A 22748-nucleotide genomic window follows, 5' to 3' on the forward strand; every position below is an offset into this window, starting at 1 on the left:
TGGTGTGTATGTGTACGTGCATTTGTGTATGTGGTGTATTTTTGTATGTGTGTGCATGGGAAGTGTTCTGGTATGTATATGTATGTGTGTAGAGTGTGTGCAATGTGTATACAGTGTCTGTAGTATGCTTGTGTATGTGTGGGGTGTGTGAGGTGTAAGAGAGATACTGAGGCCCACAGCCTGGGGTGCTAGAGGGCCCAGGGCATGCCAGAAAGACAAGCTTGGTCTGAAAACTTCCCCTGCCTTCCTGGGGAGAGCAGGGCTACAACCACAACCCTTTATGTATGTCCCACACTCCTTTTTTATTATTTGTTTATTTTTGAAAGAGTGAGAGAGAGAGAGAGAGAGAGAGAGAATATGAGTGGGAGAGGGGCAGGCAGAGAGAGACACAGACTCTGAAGCAGGCTCCAGGCTCTGAGCTGTCAGCACAGAGCCTGACATGGGGCCCAAAACCATGGGCTGTGAGATCATGACCTGAGCCGAAGTCGGACGCTCAGCTGACTGAGCCACCCAGGTGCCCCCTTGATGTCCCCTTTGGACAGTAGTGTGGGTAAATAGGCCCAGTTTCTCCTGTGGTGCCACTGGCCAGGCTCCCACTCACTTCTGTTCTCCCTCTCCTGAGAAAAGAGTGACCTCCCCCTTTAAGAGAAGGACGCATCCAGTGTTCTACTAAGGGGCCTTACTGTTGATGGTTAAGGTGGTGGAGAAGGTGCCACTCGAGGGGTCAGATCAGGATCAGAATGGCATTAGGTTTTCCCAACGGAACAGGTTAGCTGCTGAGTGCGCCTTTATCCGGAGTGGGGGTGAAGCGCCAGTGTGGGCTTCAGTCTTTACCCCCAGGCCACATTCAGATAGTGCAACTCTGTCCTGCTCTTCTGGGTCCCACCCTCCTGAGGGTGCATCTGCGCTTTGCTCAGTGGTCCCTGGTAGAGCTGCGAAAGGGCCACTGTCACCTTGGGCACATCACTCTCCCCTTCCCTGTGGACCTTCCTTTGCCCTGGCTCTAGAACGCCATGCTTTCTAATTCCTACTGGGAAAGAGCATCCCTCTCAGGCGACATCTCAGGTTATGCCTAACTCGTGCTCCCATCTTATTCCTGCAGGTCTATAACACCTGTAGCCTCAGTGTCCTTTCTGCGTCCTGTGGCTTGAGCCCGAGGTTGCCCATGTTCCCTGGCTGGAAGGAATGGCAGGGCCAGCATATCACTCTGCACAGAAAGGATGCCTGGACTCAGACTACCCCAGCCAGGAGGAGAATCAGGCATGCTCAAATCCAGGGTGCAGGTAAGTCCATCTGCCATTGGTTGGGGCCAGGGGAGTAGGCTTGCCCCTGCTACCGGCAGTGCTCGTGGCGTGGGGGTTGGGTCAAGGGCAGAGCAGGGCTTCACAAAATGCCAGGTTTCAAACAATCCATTGGCCTTTATGTGACTCATTTGCACTTGACCACTAGTTTGCTGATTTCAGGGCTCCTTCTCTAGTTTCTGCTCCCTGCTGGTAGCCAGCTGGCCCTGTGGCCTCAAGTTTCCTTACCTGCCTCAAGAAGGCAAGTCTCCAGCCTACACTTGCTGTTGGCCATGGGGCAGGCATGGAGGCCAAAGAACAGATAAGAGGATGGCCTTTTGGGCAGGCAGGCCTGGGTTCAAATTTCAGCTCCGCCAACCTTGGACAAGTCACCTACCCTCTCTGCCTGAGGTTCAGATGTATCCCTGGCAGAGTGGAGCTGCTTCTTTCTAGGATCACTGTGAAGATGAAATGAGATGATTCGTGTAAATTGCCCAGCTCAGCCCCTCGCGCCTGGTACTCAGTACATATAACTCTTCTCCCCACTTTCTCTCCTGCATCCTCCAACCTTGTCTTGAGTAGATCCCCTAGCCACAGATATCCATCTGGCAGCTTCCAACACCTCCCATTTTTAGACCACCAGCAGCTTTCCCTCCTACAGCAGCAACAGTCAGAGATTTGCAGAGCAGATGTCTTGGTGTGAAACTATTCCCAGGAGGTGTTCCATGAATGTTTGCTGACAAAGCAGTGCAGGGACTGACCTTCCTTCCCCCTCTGCCTCCTGGTACCTGGCTCTGGATATTGAAAGCGCCTACCCTCTGTGCATACTGTGTGTTTCTGTCCCCTTAGCTACTGAGGGCCTGTGCTCCAGTTCCAGGGCACCAGGCTGCAGGTGGGGGGTGGGGATGGGGGGGGGTGGCTGTGAGGCTGGCTGGAGCAAGCTGCTTTGGTCTGGACCTGTGCCAGGCTGCTCTCATCCAAGAGGAGGGTCAAGGGGCAGATAGGGCAGAGTTTGGGAAGGGGCGGCTTGAAGCATGAACACTTTTCCAAACCCCACTGCACTGGGCCGGGAGGATGCTCCTTTTGCCCTTGCTTGGGTCCGGTGATTACAGGTCTGAGCTTCAAAGCAGGTTACAAACCTGGCTAATTGCTGGCCTAGGGGAGCTGGGTGAGCAGGCCAAGCCCGCCTGCGTGGACACGCCAGCGGCCGCGGGCCTCACATGGGGCTGGCACTTCCAGCCTGGAGCGGTCCTGGAGCCAGGAGCCCCGGTGTGGCCGCCCAGTCCTGTTGGCTCCTCGGGGAGGGCTGCGGTGGGGAGCTGGGAGGACGGCCACCGGCTGCCGCTGTGGCCGCTGCCCTCGCTGTTGGGGCGCCAGCGCCTCCTCTCCTGGGGCCGGCGTCTGATCGGTCAGGTGGAAACCTCCCCATTCAAACCTGCGCGGGCCAATCAGGGCCCGGCGCGCCGGCCCATTCAAACGCGCGCTGCAGCCGGCCTCCCGCTCCCGCCTCCGGGACACTGGCGCGGGGCGGGGGCGGGTGAACCTGCTGCCTCGGTAACTGGGGAGCAACACAGACGCCTCGGGTTACGGGCGCTCCTGGCAGGCGGAAGCAGGACGCCATGGAGCGCTCCCTGCACCGCGTCTCCCTCGGGAGCCGGCGTGCCCACCCGGACTTGTCCTTCTACCTCACCACCTTTGGTAAGTGCCTGGGATGGCTGGCCGCCTGGGCTGCTTCTCCCTGCGCTCAGCGCCCGGAAAGGTCCCCACCCCCGGCCCCGTGATAGGTGAGGCTGGCAGCAGCGGGTACCTCCTCTGGCCCCTTCCTCCTTTGGGTGCCCGGGAGGAGCTCAGGGCACACGGACCCAGGCTGAGCGAGCCACGGGGCGCAGCACCTGCTGCCTGGCCAGTGGTGTTAAGTGTGGCTGGCTGTGCCTCACTTGGCTGGAATCATCACGCCTCAGTTCATCTTTCAGAGACCCGGTTTGCTCCACTGGGGTTTCCCTCTAGCCAACAGTTCAGGGTTAAATCAGGGTCTTGTTACTGTATCTCAAGGCCTCCTCCATCCTCTTTCCTTTGTCTCAGGGACGGGACAGGTGCCAGGTCAGCCCGGGTGGCCTTGGTTCCTTGTGGGCTCGCGTTGGAAGCTCCAGTGGATGTCGGACTCACAGCACGTAGGAGAGAATTCTCTTCTTCAGGAGTGACCAGGCTCTCAGGAGGGTTCCGGGGCTGCCCTGGGGGCTTGAGGTAGAGAGCAATGGGCAGTGGGCCCCTGCCCCCAAACCCCTAGATAGCAGGATTGGGTTCCCCCAAATAACAGCAGGGCAGCAGTGCCCCAACAGCCTGGGCAAACCCAGCCTTTCAGGTAGCCATAATAGAGAAAACAGCCCTGTCCCAGGAACACAGCCCTTCACAGCTCTGCGTTTCCTCATTGGGTCTGCAGCTCCCTGTGGAGAGTGGGTGATATTTGGGTGATATTTCCTCTGTGGAGACTTGAGATCCAGAGAGAGGAAGGTCGCCCAGTGAGCCAGACTGGTTGGTACCTGAGTTCAAGCCTTCTGAGACAGCTTGTCCAGCATTTTTTCAGTTTTTTTCATAAAGGTTGGGGCAGTTACTGCAACATACTGGACTTTGCCCAGGTTTCATAGACAGAACACTCTGGGAGTCAGGCCCTTCCTGGGGCTCTCCTATTCTCAGGCTTACCTCTGCCAGCACACTGGGTTCCTTACAAACTGTCCTTTTCTCTAGGAGCAGAGGGAGTGATAAAAAAGCAGTGGCTTCACCCCTAGAACTGGCCTGTGGTCTGGCATCCTGGAATTTACGGGTCTGGTGGGTGGAAGGAACAATGCGGGTAATGAAATAGCCACCATCTGTCCAGCACTTACTATGTGCCGAGCCTTGTGTCAAGGGCTTTATCTCATTTAATCCCCCCAATTCCCATGAACCCTGCTGGGATGTGGGAGTCTACCAGACAAAGGAGGTGTCTGGGATGACCTGAATTCGTGGAGCTGGGGTCGTCAGGAAAGTGCCACGGAGCCGTGAGGCCCTATTATCTTAGCTGTGTGCTGATTTAAAAGTAAATATATATTTCATTGCTTTTTTCCCCCCCTCATTATTATTGCTGTAAGATGGCTTCATTGCTGAAAACTTAGTGAAAAGAACAAAGTGAAAAATCCCCTGTACTCTGATTCCTTAGAAAAGACCTTTGTGGCTTACCAATTTGTTTTATATCCTTCCAGACTTGTGTGTGAGTGTGTGTAGGGGTGTGTTTAATTTTAAAAGAATTGAGACCATATTGTATGTACAGTCTTAGAATCCTTCCTTACTGGATTAAGGAAGAGAAATTCTCTTCTTTACTGGTACAGCGTGACTATTCCCTACCATCAGTCTATAGTCTTCTATTGAATTAATCATCCTGACAGAGATCTGGGAAGTCGGGGAGTGTCCAGACCAGCAGGGAGTGGATCCCCTCCTCTCCCCGCCCAGCCGTGGCCTCAGGGCTGGGTCGGATGGTTATCTGGGAAGGTTTCTACTGGAACCAGTGACTGTGACCTGAGTGTACCCTTGTGGGGTGGAGAGCCTCCTGCTCTTAATGTACGCAGTCTCCTCTCCCATCTCCCCGAGGACACAGGTTGACACTGGAAAGTTCTTTCCTGTTTCCTGCTTAAATTCTGTTTCCTTGACAAACACTGCCCCTCTTTCAGGCGGCTGATTTTCTTCATGCACGGTGTGATCTGTGCTTGTCTGCTCATGAATGAAGATTCGTATCAGTGATTCCCAGACCTGGTCACTTATCAGAAGCACCTGGCGAGTCTGTTAAAAACACAGATTCCTAGGATCTTCATAGGTCTAGGGTGGAGCCTGAAAATCTGTAATTTTAAGAAGGCACACAAGTATTTTAATGATCAGCCAGGTTTGGAAGCTGTGGATTTAGTCAGTTTTGGTAGCCAGCATGAACTCTCTTAATGTGAAGGTCTTTGCTAAGTTTTCCTTGGTTCACTGGCCTTTTCCCAGCATGGCAGGTAGTCCTGGTCTTCATCAGCAGGCTTTGCCCTGGTAGAACCACATGAAGGTTCTGCCTACCCGATGGCTGGCTGAGCACAAATATTCAAAGGGAGCTAATTTTCCAGGATCTCTGGAATTATATATATATATATATATATATATATATATTTTTTTTTTTAACGTTTATTTATTTTTGAGACAGAGAGAGACAGAACATGAACGGGGGAGGGTCAGAGAGGGGGAGACACAGAATCTGAAACAGGCTCCAGGCTCTGAGCTGTCAGCACAGAGCCCGACGCAGGGCTCGAACTCACGAACTGTGAGATCGTGACTTGAGCCGAAGTTGGACGCTTAACCGACTGAGCCACCCAGGCGCCCCTGGAATTATAATTTTTAAATGTTTATTGATTTATTTTGAGAGAGAGAGAGAGAGAGAGAGAGAGAGGAGAGAGGAGAGAGAGAACAGGCTGGGAGGGGTGGAGAGAGAGGGAGAGAGAAATCCCAAGCAGGCTCTGCACTGCCATTGCAGAGCCAGATGTGGGGCTCAACCTCACGAACTACGAGACCATGACCTCAACTGAAACCAAGATTCAGATGCTTAACTGACTGAGCCACCCAGGCGCCCCCTGGGTGGTTTCACCAAATTGGTTTCACCAAAATTCCTTCCAGGGAGAGTACTGTATTGTACATGGCGAAGTTTATGTATTGTGTGTGTGTGTGTGTGTGTGTGTGTGTGTGTGCCTGCACATGCGCATGGGTACAGCGCCTTGTTCCTCGATAAGAGGCATATTTGAGTAACATTAGTTGACCATACACTGTCTTCTAAGGAGGTGTTCTGGCTTCAGGAGAGGGGAATGTGTATGTAAACTGGGCCTAGAACCCAACTCCTCCAGAGATGACAAATGCATTTTCTGTAGAACAGATGCCAGCTAGCTGCTCAGCGTGTTGGGCAGTGTGCGTGAGGCCCTGAACTGGAGGCTGCAACCTGGCCCTGCCGGCTGCCCCTGGCTTCCCATGCTGCTCTGAGCCAGGGACACACAGTTCCTGGACTTGGCTGGGAAGCTCCTCCAACTACTTCTCAGGACCCCATCCTTTGCTGGTCGGGGTCCTCAGCATTTACTGGCTGTTCTGTCATCTGGGGTCCTTTTGCTTGGGAGTGTTCAGAAATTCTCAGTTTCTGGCCCGTCCTCTTTTCCAATTCTGTTCTATTTTTTAAATTAAGAATTTATTTGAGAGAGAAAGAGAGAGAGAGAGAGAGAGAGAGAGAGAGAGAGAGAGATTGAGAATCCCAAGCAGGCTCCACGCTCAGCACTGAGCCTGACATGGGGCTTGATCCCATGACCCTGGGATCATGACCTGAGCTGAAATCAAGAGTCCAACTGTCAACCAACTGAGCCACCCCGGCACCCATCTGCTGTATTTTGTAATTTAATTTAATTTTTTAATTTTTTAAAATATGTATTTATTTTTGAGAGAGAGAGAGAGAGAGGGAGAGCACGAGGGGGGAGGGGCAGAGAGAGAGGGAGACACAGAATCGGAAGTAGGCTCCAGGTTCCAGGCTGTCAGCACAGATCTTGACGGGGACCTCGGACTTGCAAACCATGAGATCATGACCTGAGCTGAAGTCGGGGGCTTAACCGACTGAGCCACCCAGGCGCCCCTATTTTTTTTTTAATTGTATTATGAAATATAACAGACACACAGAAAAACATTCCTCCAAATAATGTGTAGTTCAGTGAATTATCACAAAGCAAATGTGTAACTTTCATGAGGGTCAAGATTGCCGATATCCAGTTTGACATGTAGTTTTTTTCTTTGTCACTCAGTTCAAAATAGTTTCCAATTTTCATAGTCCTACTTTCTCAAGTCTTTAGATTATTTGGAAGCATATTTTTTAAATTTGCTGGGGATTTTCTGGTAATACTGGGGATTTTCTGGTAATATTTTTATTCTTTCTTTCTTTTGTTCTTTCTTTCTTTCTTTCTTTCTTTGAGAGAGAGATAGTAAGCGGGGGAGAGGAGCAGAAGGACAGAGAGAGAGAGAATCTCAAGCAGGCTCCATGCTCAGTGCAGAGCCGAATGCAGGGCTTGATCCCATGACCCTGGGATCATGAACTGAGCTGAAAGCAAGAGTCAGACGCTTAGCCAACTGAGCCACTCAGGCGCCTCTCTTGTTCTTTATTCTACATTTTGGTCTGAGAATATACTCTGCGTCTTTTTAGTTCTTTGATTGATCAGGATATAGTCAGTTTTTATAAATGTTCTGTGTGTACTTGTGCAGCACCTGAGTGGCTCAGTCAGTTAAGCGTCCGACTTCAGCTCAGGTCATGATCTTGTGATTCGTGAGTTTGAGCCCCACATCACGTTCTGTGCTTGGAACCTGCTTCGGATTCTGTGTGTCCCTCTCTCTCTGCCCCTCCCCTGCTCATGCTCTATCTCTGTCTCAAAAATAAATAAATATCAAAAAAGAAAAAGAAAAGCTCTGCAGTAGTTAGGCATAGTAGTTTTGTATGTGTCGGGTTTAGGTCAGGTTTGCTAATTATATTCTTCAAATATTCTTCTTTAATTTTTTTCAACATTTATTTATTTTTGAGAGATGGAAAGAGAGCAAAAGTGCGGGAGGGGAAGAGAGAGAGGGAGACACAGAATCTGAAGCAGGCTCCAGGCTCCTAGCTGTCAGCACAGAGCCTAATGTGGGGCTCGAACCCACGAACTGTGAGATCATGACCCAAGCTGAAGTCGGACGCTTAACTGACTCAGCCACCCAGGTGCCCTGTTGTTCAAATGTTCAACATCCTTGCTAATCTTTTCCCCCAATTTGTTCTATCAGTTACCAAGAGAGGTGTGTTAAAATTCCTGCTATGGTTATACATTTGTCTGTCGTTATAGTTGTCAGTTTTTTCTTTATATATTTTGAAACAATATTAAGAGCATACACATTTAGAATTATTATCTTAGTAATGAACTGAAACTTTAATTATTAAGAAGCCTACTCTTTATTTCTAGTGGAGATAAAGTCTACTTTTTCAGACATTAACATCACTACCCAGCTTTCTTCTGCTGAACAGTGAATTGCCTGGTGTTATCTTTTTCCACCTTATTTCTGTTGGTCTTTATGTTTCTTTTTTTTAAATGTGTATTTATTTTTGAGAGCACGAGTTGGGGAGGGGCAGAGACAGGTGAGACAGAGGATCCAAGGCAGGCTCTATGCTGACAGCAGCAAGCCAGATGTAGGGCTTGAACTCACCAACCATGAGAGCCGATGTCAGACGCTCAACTGACTGAGTCACCCAAGGGCGCTGGTCTTTCTGTTTCTTTACATTCTAAGTGTGCTATGTCTCTTGTAAATAGCAGGCACAGAGTTGTTATTTTGCTTTTTAGTGCAGACCTAGGGTGATATCTTCCTGCAAAAAGATCTCTATTTGCTTCTGCCAGGTGCTTGGGGTGACTAGAAATCTGGGATAGTCGTAATGTTAAGGGTTGGGATTATTTGAAGTTGAGCTTCAGTGCCCTGAGGAACTGTCTCATCATGGTTCATTTGTTCCTGGGGAGCCACCCTTTAGGGTTCTGACCCAAAAGGTCAGGGCTCAGAAGGACCCCACTTTCAACAGGCCCTAGTCTCCAACTCCTGTTCCTCTTGCCCTGTGAGGCAGACAGAAACTCTGCTCAGCCTCTTGGCCTTTCCGTCATCTCTCTGGAATTTGAAAACACCCCAAGGAGAGAATTAGTCCAGGCAAATATTAAACTTCATTCCATGGACCTCCATGCTCCCTGAGTCTGCTCTGTAGTTCCTCTCTGTCTTGTTGTGTCTCCAAGAAGCTGCTTTTAAATATTTTCTCCAGCTTTTCTAGATTTTTCCTCAGTGGGTGTGTCATTCCAGAAATAGAAGTCCCCTGCATGTATTTTCTAATTTTTCTGAGTCGTTTTTACTCTTTTCATCTCTTCCCCCTCCCTCCCTCATTTTCTTCCTTCCTCTCTCCCTTTCTTCTCTCCTTCCTTCCTTTCCTTCCTTCCTTCCTTCCTTCCTTCCTTCCTTCCTTCCTTCTTCCCTCCCTTCTTCCCTTCCTCTGTTCCTTGTTTCCTTCCTTCTTTCATCCCTCCCTCCTTCCTCCCTTCCACCCTCCCTCCCTTCCTCCCTTCCTTTTTTCCTTCCCTCCATCTTTCCTTTTGTCATATCAGTGAGAGTGCTTTCTGTTTGCCAAGTGCTTCTCATACATTAGTTCTCAGTTTTACAATAGCCCTCTCAGAGCTGAGTTATTATTATTCTTTGCATTGTACAGATGAGGAAACAGAAGATATAGTGATTCAGGATCATCAGTGGTGGAACCAGGATCCAAGCCGGGTCTTACTGACTCCAAAACCCGCGCTTTGCTCATGGTTCCTTCTGGGCTTCCTCTCTTGTGTTTTCAAAATGAGGCTTGTTCTGCTGGAAAACTTTGATAGTGAAAAAAAAGAATACAACTGTGGGGCACCTGAGTGGCACAGTCAATTGAGTGTCCGACTCTTGATTTTGGCTCAGGTCATGATCTCATAGTTCATGAGATCAAATTCTACATTGGGCTCTGCTCTGACAGTGTGGAGCCTGCTTAGGATTCTCTCTCTCCCTCTCTCTGCCCCTCCCCTCTCAAAATAAATTAATTAATTAAAGAAATGAACACAACTGTAAAACAGAATGAAAATAAATTATTGACTTCATCGTGTGGCTTAATGCCATCAGCAAGGATGTAACAGATGCTCGTCATTACAAAATAACATTTAACTATAGAGAAAAAGTCTGTAATATGAAATAGATAAGGGTGGGGAGTAATTCATAAAATGTGGTGACACTGGAAATTTTGGAATTAAAATCATTATAATAAAATCTAAAGGAAAATCGTGAAAGGCAGAATAATGTGAATTTTCTATATATTATGTATGATATTGTACACGAATGTATATAAAAGAAAATCATTTGCTCTGCAGGTGAATCATTTTCATGAATAGGCTGGGCTTGGGTTAACATGGGACAATTCCAGATTTTGCAGTTTAATGGGTCATAAGTATGGCTTGAATCTATCAAAATTCTTTACTGAGAAAACCAAGGACCTCAGAAATGGAAGGACTTTTGTTTCCTCAGTCATAATATGCTGATTTATCTTAGAACTGTCGTTTCTTAACAATTTTAATTTTTTTAATTTTTTTAATGTTTATTTGTTTTTGAGAGAGAGAGAGAGAGAGAGAGAGAGTGACAGCTGGCGATGGGCAGAGAGTGAGGAGAACAGAGGCTCTGAAGTGGGCTCTGTGCTGACAGCAGTGAGCACGACACAGGGCTCGAACTCACAGATCACGTAAGATCATGCCCTGAGCCAAAATCAGATGCACAACTGACTGGGCCACCCAGATGCCCCTCTTAACAATTTTTAAAATTGAAAAATGGCCTCAGAATTGAGATCAGGTTTGTTACCTAACTGAAGGCAATCTGGGTATATATTAATTACCTATTGCTTCACAACAAAGTACCCCAATATCTATTGCTTAAAAAACCCAAATATTTATTATCTCCCGTTTCTGTGAGTCAAGACTTTGGGAATGGCTTTGCTGGGTGGTTTTTGCTCAGGGGCCGCTCAGAGGCGTTGCTGTGAAGATGTTAGCCGATGTGTGCTGGCCAGAGCCATTTATTCCTGGAAGGAAAAACAGCTGGGGAAACCAGGTTAATGTCGGGTCTCACAGGAAGTGGAGAGTCAGAGGAGAGGGGTTGGATTGGCCCATCATCATCTTTATACCACCGCCGACCCCTGCCCCCTTTGCCCTGCAGGCCTCCTTCTGCCAGCAGGCACCAGATCATTTCTCTGAATGGAACTCAAGATTCTCCCTCTTCAAAAGAACAGACACTTGAAATGCTCCACAGGGCTGCATGCCCAGACTGATGGCTCCCATTTCCCCGTCACCCCTGCAGCCTATCATTTCTCCTTTAGGGGGCAGAAAGTGAAATGCATAAACGTGTGTAACCCTCTCTGAGCCTCCGTCAGGCTGCTGTGTGGGTCCCACAGCCCAGGATCACAGAGAGAGGGTTGACTGCCTCCCGCTCTCCTGTACACACAGCTTGGGGTGCAGCCTTGTCCCCAAAAATGGAGTGTTGGCGGCTGGCTAGGCTCCATGTAGACCCAACCTTCTTTGTGCGTTTTTTTCCCTGATGTCATCCCCTTTACTGTGGCTTTCGACACATGACAGCTCATAAATGGGGAATTGCTTTGGAGGTGAACTGGGGTTTGGATGACCGCTGCTTCACGTTAGCCGGCCAAGCCCCTCATCGATGTTCTCTGCAGACCCCAGGGTGCCATGAGCTCCCTCTAGCACACGTTCCTGCTGCTCCCTGAGTTCAGCAGTGGTTTGTCGCCCCATCTTCTTGCTTTGTGTTTTGAGTATGTCTCTCCCTGACTGTGTTCTGAGAGTCAGAGTTCATCTTCCTGTGGTCCTCGACAGAGTGAGGTTTGCCAGATTGAATTTCTGTAGCTGGGTTCCATACCCCTTTTTCCCCAGGGCCCGGTGAGTCCGAACTCCCCGGGTCCTGGGCCAGCAGAACCTGTACCTTCTCTGTGCCTTCCGAAGCTCACTGTTACCTAGTGTTTTTCCTGTCACGTGTGGCCTTGTCTGCTCTTCCTTTGTCTCTGGGCCCTGGCTCCGTGCTTTTCTGCAGCCTCTCAGCACCACCCTTTGCAGAGTTGGTCCCCAACACCAGCCCATGGAAATTGGGGGCGTGCCGTCTCCAGGGCCTCTGAACACCCCAATAAGGATGGTTTCAGGCCCTTTAGCCTGAACATTCCCGGGCACTGTCACAGGCCACTCCCTGATCCGGGGGGGGAAAGTGGGGATATTGATAAGATCAGAGATTTGAGGGGCCGGTGAAAGGCTTGGTTACCTAGATAGGCAGATACCCAGGGATTCAGCCTGGCTTCCCCCCCTCCCTCGCCCTTTATAAAAATGTTTATTTATTTATTTTGAGAGAGAGAGTGAGAAAACGTGAGCAGGGAAGGGGTAGAGAGAGAATCCCAAGAAGGCTCCATGCTGTCAGCGCAGAACTGGACATGGGGCTCAAACCCGTGAACTGTGAGATCATGCCCCGAGCCGAAACTAAGAGTTGGGCCAACTTTAGTTAACTAACTGAGCCACCCAGGAGCCCCTTGAATTCCCCTCTACCCAATGGTTTATTTATTTTTCCCCTCTTTTTATATTTTTTTAACGTTTATTTTTGAGAGAGAGAGAGGGAGAGAGATATAGGGCACAAATGGGGGAGGGACAGAGAGAGAGGGAGACACAGAATCCAAAGCAGGCTCCAGGCTCTGAGCTGTCAGCACAGAGCCCGAAGTGGGGCTCAAACCCATGAACCATGAGATCTAGTTGGACGCTTAACTGACTGAGCCACCCAGGCACCCCACCCCCCACCTGCCCTCAGTGGTTTATTTCTTTAGACTTGGGGATGTTTCTTTGAGCCTGCCCTCCTTTTTGGCTTCCTCTTGGCTTCTCAAGCAAAGCTGTGACACCTTGTCCTGTGTCTGATGTCTCTCTCTGCTCCTGAATCCCAGGGTTGCACTGCACAGATGCAGTGGGGCACACTGGTGGCTCCAGAAGACCCACTTGGTATACAGGCAAGAGTACTAGAGTTGGGGCAGGATTCTGGTCTCCCGTTCCGGCCTGCGTTACTCTGGGCCCAGGGCAAAGTCACCCTCCATATGTGGGCATGACTGTTCTGGCTTCCAATTGAGGAGGCTGGGTAAGATGACTTCAGGGCCCTTGAGGCACAATCATTTGATGGAATGGGAGAAGCAGAGGGGACAGGCATGGCCATGTGGCGGGGTGGGGGGGGGGTCGTCTCGTGTTTGATTTTGCCCTTCTCTGTGAGCCCAAGGATAGGTTGGGGGAGGGTGTGTCCTGTGCTGGGGGTCTGAGCCTGGTCTGCTGGGCTTGGTTTCTGTGCTGTAACAGGGTACAGAGCATGCTGATCCTCCCCGAGGAGACCTGCACGGCAAGATCTGGAAGGGCAGCTGCATAGACTCCTCTGATGTCCGAGTCAGACTTTGCTCCAGGCCTGTCCTGTGCTCCAGCTCCACTTTTGGCCTTGCCCCTGCCCCTGCCCTAGCCACTGGGCTGTGAGTTCCCTGAGGGCGGGCACTGGGCCATTCAGATCTTCCTGACTCAGGGCCTCATGCAGGTGCCTGGCAAATGTTTGTCAAATGGACTCAGCGAGCCCTTGTGTTGGGAGGCTTCTCCATCCTGATTTCTGCGAGAGGGCTGTTGATAGGTGATGGTGTTGTGCAGCTCAGTGATTCTTACAACTTCGGAAAGCCAAATGTGTGTGGGCCAAAGCCGGCTTTGCACTGGTAATCATTTCAGAAAAAATGTTTGGTGTTAAACAGAGTTGCCTTTGGGTTAACGAAATCCGATCTGTGACCGCTGGCCATTTTTGTCTGTTTCAAAACCTTCCACCCCACACTGGATCCGGCCCAGTTTCTGTAGGAGATTTCTCAGCCCCAGAGAGCCCCAAAGTGATAATTGCTCAGATCTTGAGCTAATAACACCATGGGTTCTCTTGGCGCCTTTCACCTCCTCACCCTTCAGCATTATCTGATCCGCACACAGCTTGGCGAGTGCAGTAACCCCTGTTATTAGCTCCACCTCACAACTGGGGACAATGTGGCTCTCAGAGAGAGGAGGCTAAGTCGGGGCTGGAACTGGAGCAGGCCTCCGGGCTTCTGAGATCCGTGTCCTGGGCGGGAGAGCAGCGGGAATTTCTGATGGGCGAAGAGCTGATCAGGGGTTTCCTGGAGCCTGGATTGCTTGGGCTTGCAGTTTCAGCACCCCAAAGTACGAGGAGCAAGAGGTTTCCAGGTCACAGTGGTCGGGGGACTGCTGCACAATTTCCCTTCTTTCTCTTTTCCAAACCCTGCCTGGCCTTCCTCCAGCCGGCAGCAAAGCACAAGCCCCAGCCACAGTCCCAGTTTCACGGGGCGTGTCCGGAGATGAACGGTTGGGATGTTGAGGGGGCGTCACTGTGGATGTCACTGAGGAGCGGTGAAAGGACTTTAGGCTTTAGATCTAGAAGAGAGAGCTCAGAGACTGACAGCAGAACCACAGCTGGGCAATGAAAGTTACTGAGAGGCCACTTCTGTCTGGCTCAACATAAGATGGAACGTTGAACCATCAGAGTTATCACAAAAGAAAAAGGGCTCCCATTGCAGGAAGTGAGCTCCCTATCACCAGAGGTGATCAAGCAGAGGCTGATGGCTGTGCGACAGGGTTGTCATGGATGCAAGGGCTTTCTGGTTGATGTGTGGGATTGCTGCAGGCTGGGAGGCCCTGCCGCATCCTCCTTGCCTCCCCAGTGGTGTCCACTGGGTGGATTGAGTTCAGTGGCTTTTTGAGGTTCTAAGAAGAGTCTACTGGACTGGGGAAATTTTTCAGCACGTCATTGAGGAAGAGGAGTATGGTCCTCCTCTCCTCAGTCCATGCTGAAGGACCACTGGGCATCTGTGAGGATGACTTAATGTTTTGTTTTGTTTTTATATTGTCTTTAAAAAAATTTAGAAAAGCTGGGGGAAAAACCAGCTCCTGATTCTTCCCCTGCTTTCCAGCCCTGGGCCTTCTGTTATGTTTACATTTCCCCCTCCCTCCCTCTCTTCCTCCCCTCTCCTCTTCCCTCCTTCCCTTCTCTCCGTGTTCCCTCTTCTTATTTTTAATTATAGAAGTGCGATAGTTCATATAATTTGCATTGTTGAAGCAACAATAGTGATAGATTTAAGTTCCTCTTGACTTCCCTCCCTCTAATTCTGTCCCTTCCCTAGAGGTGATCCCTGTTTTTCATTTCATACACACACACACACACACACACACACACACACACACACACACCCCTATGCCATCTGTACTATTCTGCAATTTGCTTATTCCTCTTAAACACTTATCACAACAATGTTCCGATGCTGGGAAATACAGAGCCCCCCCATTTTTTATAACAGCCCCCTTATTCTATAGCACAGCTAGACATAGCTTTTTTAACCATTTTCATATTGATGGACATTTCAGGTGTTTCCAGTTATTCCTTATTTTAAACAGTGTTGGAGAGCCAGCCTTGTGCTCATGTGTGCATTTTTGTCTATGACAGTTACCCGGAAGTAGAATTACTAGGCTGAAGGACATTTACAATTAAATTCTAGCAAATGCTGCCAGAAATTATCCTCCATTTACATTTCCAACAGGGTGTGATAGTACCTGTTTTCTTACATTTTTAACCAACGTTTGACATTATGTCTTTTATTTTTAATTTAATTTTTAAAAAAGATTGTATTTTTGGGGTGCCTGGATGGCTCAGTTGGTTGAGCATCTGGACTCTTGGTTTCACTCAGGTCATGATCCCAGGACTGTGGGATTGAGCTCTGTGTCAGGCTCTGCGCTGAGTGTGGAGCCTGCTTAAGATTCTCATTCTCTCTCTCTCTCTCTCTCTCTCTCTCTCTTTCTCTCTCTCTCTCATCTTCTGCCCTGTCCCCCTCTTGTGCATGCTCTCTCAGTCTCTAAAAAAAAAGATTCAAAAATGTTTTTTTTTATTAAAAAAAAAAGATTTTATTTTTAAATAATCTCTACACCCAAGATAGGGTTCGAACTCACAACCCCAAGATCAAGAGTTGCATGCTCCACCAGCTGAGCCAGCCGGGCGCCCCAACATTATCTATCTTTTAAATGACCTGCCGAGCAGATTGATGGGAAATGGTATTTTGTTAATTTGCGTGTCCCAGATCTCTGCGAGGTTGAGCATCTTCTTGTATGTTTATTGGCTGTTTTGTCTTTTCTGAATTTCCAGATCATGACCTTTGTCTATTTTTCTATGGTATTTTCTCATAACCTTGTTTATGATATCTTTAATTGTAATGGACATTGAAAATTTTTATGGAGTTAAGAGTTATCTCTTTCCCTGTTGCCTCTGCATTTTGTCTCTTGCTTAAGAGGGTCTTTTCCAGGCTTATAGACATGTTCAGAGGCTCTTTGGTGAGCTCTAGTCCAGGGCTCCTCAGCCTTTAATGTACCTGTGCCTCCCTGGGGATCTAGTTAAATTGCAGATCCTGATTCAGTATGCCTGGGGTGGGGCCTAAGATTCTGCATTTAAAAAAAATGTTTATTTATTTTTTGGGCAGAAGGGGCAGAGTGAAGCAGAGAGGGAGAGAGAGATTCTCAAGCAGGCTCCACTCTATCAGTACAGAGCTCAACACGGGACTCAATCCCATGAACCCTGAGATCATGACCTGAGCCCAAGTCAAGAGTCAGACACTTAACTGACTGAGCTACCCAGGTGCCCTGAGAGTCTGCATTTCTAACTCTCATCCAGATGCTTCTGATGCTGGTGGTTCTCAGATCACACTTTGAGTAGCGTAGCTCTATGTCAATGCCACAGAAAGCCTCCTTATTTTTTCTTTAGGGAGATCAGGGTTCTGTGGAATGACTGAAGGTGATAGCATCAACTTTGAAGGAATTCTCTGCCCACGCTTGATCTCATTTCTTTTGCTTTCCCCCCAAATCATTTGTTCCTTGTCCTTGTGTTGTTTTTGCCCTTCCAGAACACAGCTAACTGTCTGTCACGGTGCAGGGCTTTCCCTGACCTCCCCCTTCACCTTTTCACCCCCCCCATGGAATCTTGACCAAGGCCCAGGCTCCTTAACTCTCCAATCTAGGCTTGTGATGATGTGGATGCAATAACTTTTCCAACTGTCCCAGTGGCAAGAGCTCTCTAGCACTGGCCTGGACTTCCTTGTGAAGTAGTGAGCTCCCCATCACCAGAGGGGTGTAAGCCTGGGCTGGAGAACCACTGCTGGGTGTATTGCAGAAGGGACTTCTGATGTTCTGAGGAGGCTGAACTAAGAGGCTTCTGAGCTCCCTTCCAACCCAGGGACTGAATGGATCTTTGAATTGCTTCACATGAACAAAAGAACATTCCCATCTCTGTACCCCATTTCTCACCCAGCGAGGAGACGAGGTGAAGTTGTTTCTGTTGTTGTTTCCTTAGGTCAGCTGAAGCTGTCGATCGATGCTCAGGACCGGGTTCTGCTGCTCCACAGTGAGTATGGGGCCAGGCCATGAAGGTCCTAAATGCCACGCAGAGGACTTTACACTGTACCTGTCCATTTATCCATTTGTTTGTCCTTCCATCCAGCACTCAAGTTCTTACTGAGCTTCTGCCATGGCCTTTGCTGCCTGGACTCTTCTGTTTAGCCCAGCAAGCCCTGCCTGTCTCTCCAGCCTTCGTGGCTCTTGCTGTTAAAATCTCCCTCCACCTCCTCTTGTGTCCCCCTTGAGGGCATCATGCTTGCTCATGCCTCTGTGCCTTTGTACCCACTACTTCTTGTGTCTGAAATAGCCTGCCTTCTTTTTGAATGTCTTTTGAAAAACAGCTCTCCCTCCCTCTGAGTTTGCAAGATACGTGCCTGCCTTCATCATCATTAAGACTCAGGAAGGAAGGCTCATTTTGCTTCATTTTTTTTCCCTCCGGGAATCACCCCCTGACCTACCTGAGTATGTTGTTTCCCCCTCTGTGTCCTTACCGCAGCTCTGACTGCGCTGTGTCACTCTGGTCTGTCCAAGAAGTGCAGTGGGGCAGCAGCCATGTCTGCCCCACTGTGTCACTCTGGTCTGTCCAAGAAGTGCAGTGGGGCAGCAGCCATGTCATGCCCCAGCAGCCATGTCTGCCCCTTACAGTCTCTGCTCCCTGGGGGCCAGGGAGACCCAAGGGTTCCTCAGGTGGGGAGCCTGCCCCCCAGGCCCACGCCCTCGAGGGGCAGGGTGCACACAGGAACAGTAGCTGGGACACCAGGCAGAGTAGACCAGCAGGCGCCTGGGGTCCTCCGGTCCTGGCCTTGGGGAGGGCCCAAGGTGAAGTTCCCAACGACCGGCAGAAGGGGGTTCTTTGCCAACCAGAGCCTGACAACAGCTGTGCAAACAGATTTTGCAAAATGCATCTTGGCCTCTGCCACTTCATTTGTCCTGCGCCGTTTGCTTTGGCTTCACCCCAGTCTTAGAGTTCTTCATCCCTTCCAGCCTGTTCCTCTCTCTCCTTTGACTTCATGTGCTTCACGCCTCAGACTCTGGGAGCCCCGTTGGAACCAAACCCCAGGGCCCAGCCCAAAAGGAACAGAGAAGAAAACAGCAAAGAGGCTCTGCTTCTGTCGGACCTGCTGCCTGATTTCTGCAGACCTCAGGCAAATGGGCTGTGCTCGCTTTCGAGATCAGGCTTGCTCCTCACCTCCCACCTGCCCCTGGCTTTTATTTAGTACGATTTTTTCCTTTGGCAAACCTTCCTTGAGCAGTTCCTTGCTTGCCAGAGACTCTGCTAAGCACTTTAGATACATTCTCTCATGTAACCAGCACCACTACCACATGAAGCAGATGTTATAATCACTAATCATTATCTTATTATCACTCCACCATTAAAAAATAGCAAATTCAGGGGCACCTGGGTGGCTCAGTCGGTTAAGCCTCTGACTCTTGGTTTCGGCTCATGTCAGGATCTCACGATTCGTGAGCGTGAGCCCCACATCAGGCTCTGTGCTGACAGCGCAGAACCCTCTTGGGATTTTCTCTCTCCCCCTTTCCCTCTGCCCCTCCTCTGCTCCCTTGCTCTTTCTCTCTCAAAATAAGTAAGTAAACTTTAAAAAAAAAATTTTTTTTAAATCGCAAATTCAGTTGCAGAGAGACAAAGCAACTTGCTCAAGCTCTCCTGTCTCATAAGTGGTGAGTTGGCATTTGCGTTGGTCTGTGGACCCACAGGCTGTCTCTGGACCTAGGCTTTTGCCTGCTGTGTTACACTGTCCACCAGCCACAGCGCAGCTGACGGGGCAGAGTGAGCTCTCCAGCCTGGCCCCTCCATCCCGGGAGGCAGTCTCATGTGGAGGAAGGAGCACAGGACTGGGAGTCAGGAGATACGGATCTAAACCCAGCTGTGTGATTCCTATCGCTCTGATTACTCTGTGACTTTGGGCAAGTTTCTTACAGTCTCTGGGTCCCCGGGTAGTCTCATCTTTCCCATTGAATGAGGGGTTAAACTCAATAAATTTTATGTTCTCTTTCAACTGTAAGATTCAAGGAATTGAGTGCACCCTGAGGGTGCCGGCTGCGTGTGGGAGATGGTGGGAATGGACTAGACCAGAGAGGGGTTAATAGCCAGTGGTTGTTATACATGGTAGGGGCTAGTAATAATCCTTCCTACCCACTCACCCCAATATTTTCATTCTCTGTTTAGTTATAGAAGGCAAAGACCTGATGAGCAAAGAGCCTGGCATCTGTGATCCCTACGTGAAGGTATGCTGAGCTGGAGGTGGGGGTGGGGGTTGGTGGCATGGGGGACGGTAAGGGACTATGTCACTAGTCTGAGTCCCAAGGTCTCAGCACATCTGTGGGCCCGGTTCCATTCAAAGTGGCAGCGACCGCCTCACTCTTTGGTCAGTAGGCATTTATTAGGGCCAGTGATGAGGCCCTGAGCTAGGATAGGCCCTTCCCTTCGCCCAGCTTGGTGCCTAAGCCTTCCTGCCAGAGCTGGAATCTATCTTATAGGTGATCTTGGTCATCCACATGGGTGAGCACCGTGAATGTGTGGGTGATGGAAATCCACAGAAAATCCCAAGCCCTCTCATGACAAGCAATGTTTTCACACTTCTCCCTGGCAAAACTGGAGGCAAGGCAGCAGGTTTGGGTGGTGGAGGGGAGGGAGTGTCTCTGAGGCCTAGAAGATCCATCCGAGTGGGGCCCTTGTAGTGAAGACAGAGGCCCCGAAAGGTGGAGGGCCTACTTCCAGCCAGAACCAAAGGCCAGGCGCCTCCCAGAGTGTGCAGCTGGGATGCCAGGTGCCGGCCCTGATGCACCCTTCCATGTTCTCCCCAAAGCCTGGTCAGGGCCTCTGTGGGCAAGGACTTGGTCAGGAGCAGGGCAGGAGCAGAGGCAGGGCAAGGGCAGCCAGAGGGCGAGAGTGTGGATTTGGGGCCTTAGTGGAGGCCGACCTGGAGCCTCTGGTGAGGGAGCACCTAGCAGCTGCTGGGAACTTATAAGAGAGGCCCACACTTAGAGGGAGAGTAGAGCCAGTTGAGGTATACCCCATCTATGGCTGGGCCTGTGGCTGCCGGCTGCGGGGACCTGTCCCCGCATCTGACTCCAGTGCCTCGGCTGGGGTTTCTCTTTGTTCCCCAGCATCTGACTGAGGACTCCCCTCTGTCCTCTGCAGAGGCTGGTTTGAAGGACACCTGGGAAGCCTTTCACTTGGGAGATGTGCAGAGTCCGCTGCAGGACTTTTGTGATTCTGTGTCCCACAAGTAATCATCTCACGCTTACTTTTCCCCAATTCAAGATTTCTTTGATCCCTGAAGATAATCATCGACTCCGTCGCCAGAAGACGCAGACCATTCTAGACTGCAGAGAGCCGGTCTTCCACGAGCACTTCTTCTTGTAAGAGTCTGGGGCAAGCCAGGCCCTCGAGAGGAGAGGGAAGGAGTGTTTATCTGGAAACAGCTCTCTTTGCCAAATCTAGAAGTCTATCTAAGCAGAAAAACAGGGACTTCTAAAGGATGCCTTTGTTTTCTTGTTCACGTATGTCCTTGCATCCCTGGCACCCGGCCCAGCAGCGAGGTCCACGGTGATAAGGTGTCACTTGGCTGGTTCTCACAGCCAGAGTGCCCAGCCTGAGGCTGGCAGCCCCTGGAGAGGATGCATTTTCCCAGTATGCCTCGGGCCAAGCCTTCTCTTTCAGTAGAAGAAATTTTCCAAGATCCCTCCCCCTTTTGAAATTTGCTAACTTCCTTGAGCCTCAGCTTCCGTGTTTGTAAAATGGGCTTATGACACTACCTTCCTCAGAGAGCTCAGGTGTAAATGCGACAGTGTAACACAGTGTCCGCTCTTGCTGTTTAATATTATTACTACTACTACTGTTATTATTATTTCTTCCCCCATCCATGAACTCTGGGGCCCTGGGAAGGAAATGGACGTTTTGTATTTTGTTGGTGAAAGTTAAGATTATTCTGTTTTTTTTCAAATTACACGAGGTAATTTTGCTTATGGTAGAAGAATAGGCCAGCATAAACAAAGAAACGAGAAGACGCCCCAAGCCCTACGACTCATGACACGCCTCGGCTTCTTTCTTTTCAGATCTTTGAGTCTGTGTGGGTGTGTATGTCTGGGCATGTGTAGGTGTTTACGAAAAAATGGAATTGTTCTGTAGTATTCCACGGTGACCTCCCTTTTGTCCCAAACCATATAATGTAAACCCTTCTGTGCATGTGAATACCGACCTCCCACGCTACTGGCATTTGAGCTTCCTTAACCAGCTCCTTATGGTTGTGTTTAGGTTATTGGTAAATTTTGCAACTTGACAGGCTCCAGGGGTCTAGCCGGGAGCTCGGCCCTACTAACACGCTGGCCGTCTGGTTTGCTTTGCAGTCTTGTCCAAGAGGAAGATGAACAGAAGCGCCTTTTGGTCACTGTGTGGAACAGGGCAGGTGACTCCAGGTGAGGGGAGGTGCTGAGCCGGAAGGGAGAGCCCGCTGTGAGCCCGCGGGTGGCTGCCGGTGGCCGGGCGGCCAGCAGACGGCGGGGACTCGGTTAATACCTGTTGGATGAATGAGTAGTAGTGGCAACGCTAAATCTGAGAGGCTGCCGGCCCCTGGGTCCCTGTCTCTCCAGGCGACGCTAAGGATCGCGTTGTCCGAAAGCATTTGCTGTGCCCTTGGCATCGACAAGACACTGGGTTGGCCACCAGCCTCCATGTGGATTCTGCTCTCCAGGTGCCCACTTTCAGGAAGAGACGCCAGGTGCTTCACAGATACAAATTACAGTAACAATAGACACAGGCTCAGCTCCACAGGAGCAAAGCTCCTAGGAAAACAGGCCCATTTCTTTCTTAGTCATCGCTGTACCCAGTGCCTAGCACGCAGATGTTATGTAAATATTGTTTGAACGAATAAAAGAATGAATAAGTAATAAGGACAGTAAGTATGGGAAGAGGAAGAGGGAAGTTCATCGTGGGCTGAGGTGATCAAGGAAAGCTTCATGGAAAACATGGGATTTGGAACTTGGGGCAGAGATCAATAAGACGAGGAGAGAAGGTTTTGCATGAGCAAAGGTGAGGAGGCAGGGATATGCATGCTGGGCTCAGGCTGCCACGACGAGGCAGCGTAGGAGGTGCAGAGGTTTTATGTAGGAGAGTCCAAGCAGGCTGGTCTTGCTGCCCGGGGCACAGGAGGCCGGATGTTTTCACCAGCATGGGGTTTCCTACAGCACAGCAGAGGAGAGCTGGGTGACGGGGAGAGTCAGCTTCCAGACAAAGGCGGTGAGAGCAGGTGGACTGAGTGCCATGGCCCATTGTGAGCAGTAGGGGTTCATCCACCTGGTGCAGCCCAAGGAATCTGGGAGACCCTATGACCAGAGCATTTGTTGAGTAATCATAGAACCAACTGGTGACCGAAAA

The 22748-nt window shown here is 49.9% G+C and overlaps 1 protein-coding gene across 3 annotated transcripts in view; it reads left to right on the top strand.

Annotated features, from left to right (window-relative positions):
• Positions 1 to 22748, top strand: part of RGS3 (regulator of G protein signaling 3) — a 140349-nt gene that overhangs the window by 15158 nt on the left and 102443 nt on the right. Inside the window, exons 2-6 of one of the 3 annotated variants that reach the window (XM_049627652.1) lie at positions 1103 to 1283; positions 17310 to 17360; positions 19539 to 19597; positions 20637 to 20734; positions 21722 to 21790. In XM_049627652.1, the coding sequence (XP_049483609.1) occupies positions 1166 to 1283; positions 17310 to 17360; positions 19539 to 19597; positions 20637 to 20734; positions 21722 to 21790 (395 nt within the window). In that variant the 5' untranslated portion in view covers positions 1103 to 1165. Of the gene's footprint in view, positions 1 to 1102; positions 1284 to 2704; positions 2979 to 17309; positions 17361 to 19538; positions 19598 to 20636; positions 20735 to 21721; positions 21791 to 22748 lie in introns of those variants that run through there. The other 2 variants (XM_049627675.1, XM_049627655.1) reach the window with 2 other exon arrangements.

Source organism: Panthera uncia, chromosome D4, assembly GCF_023721935.1.
Source record: "Panthera uncia isolate 11264 chromosome D4, Puncia_PCG_1.0, whole genome shotgun sequence".
Classification (NCBI taxonomy): Eukaryota; Metazoa; Chordata; class Mammalia; order Carnivora; family Felidae; genus Panthera; species Panthera uncia.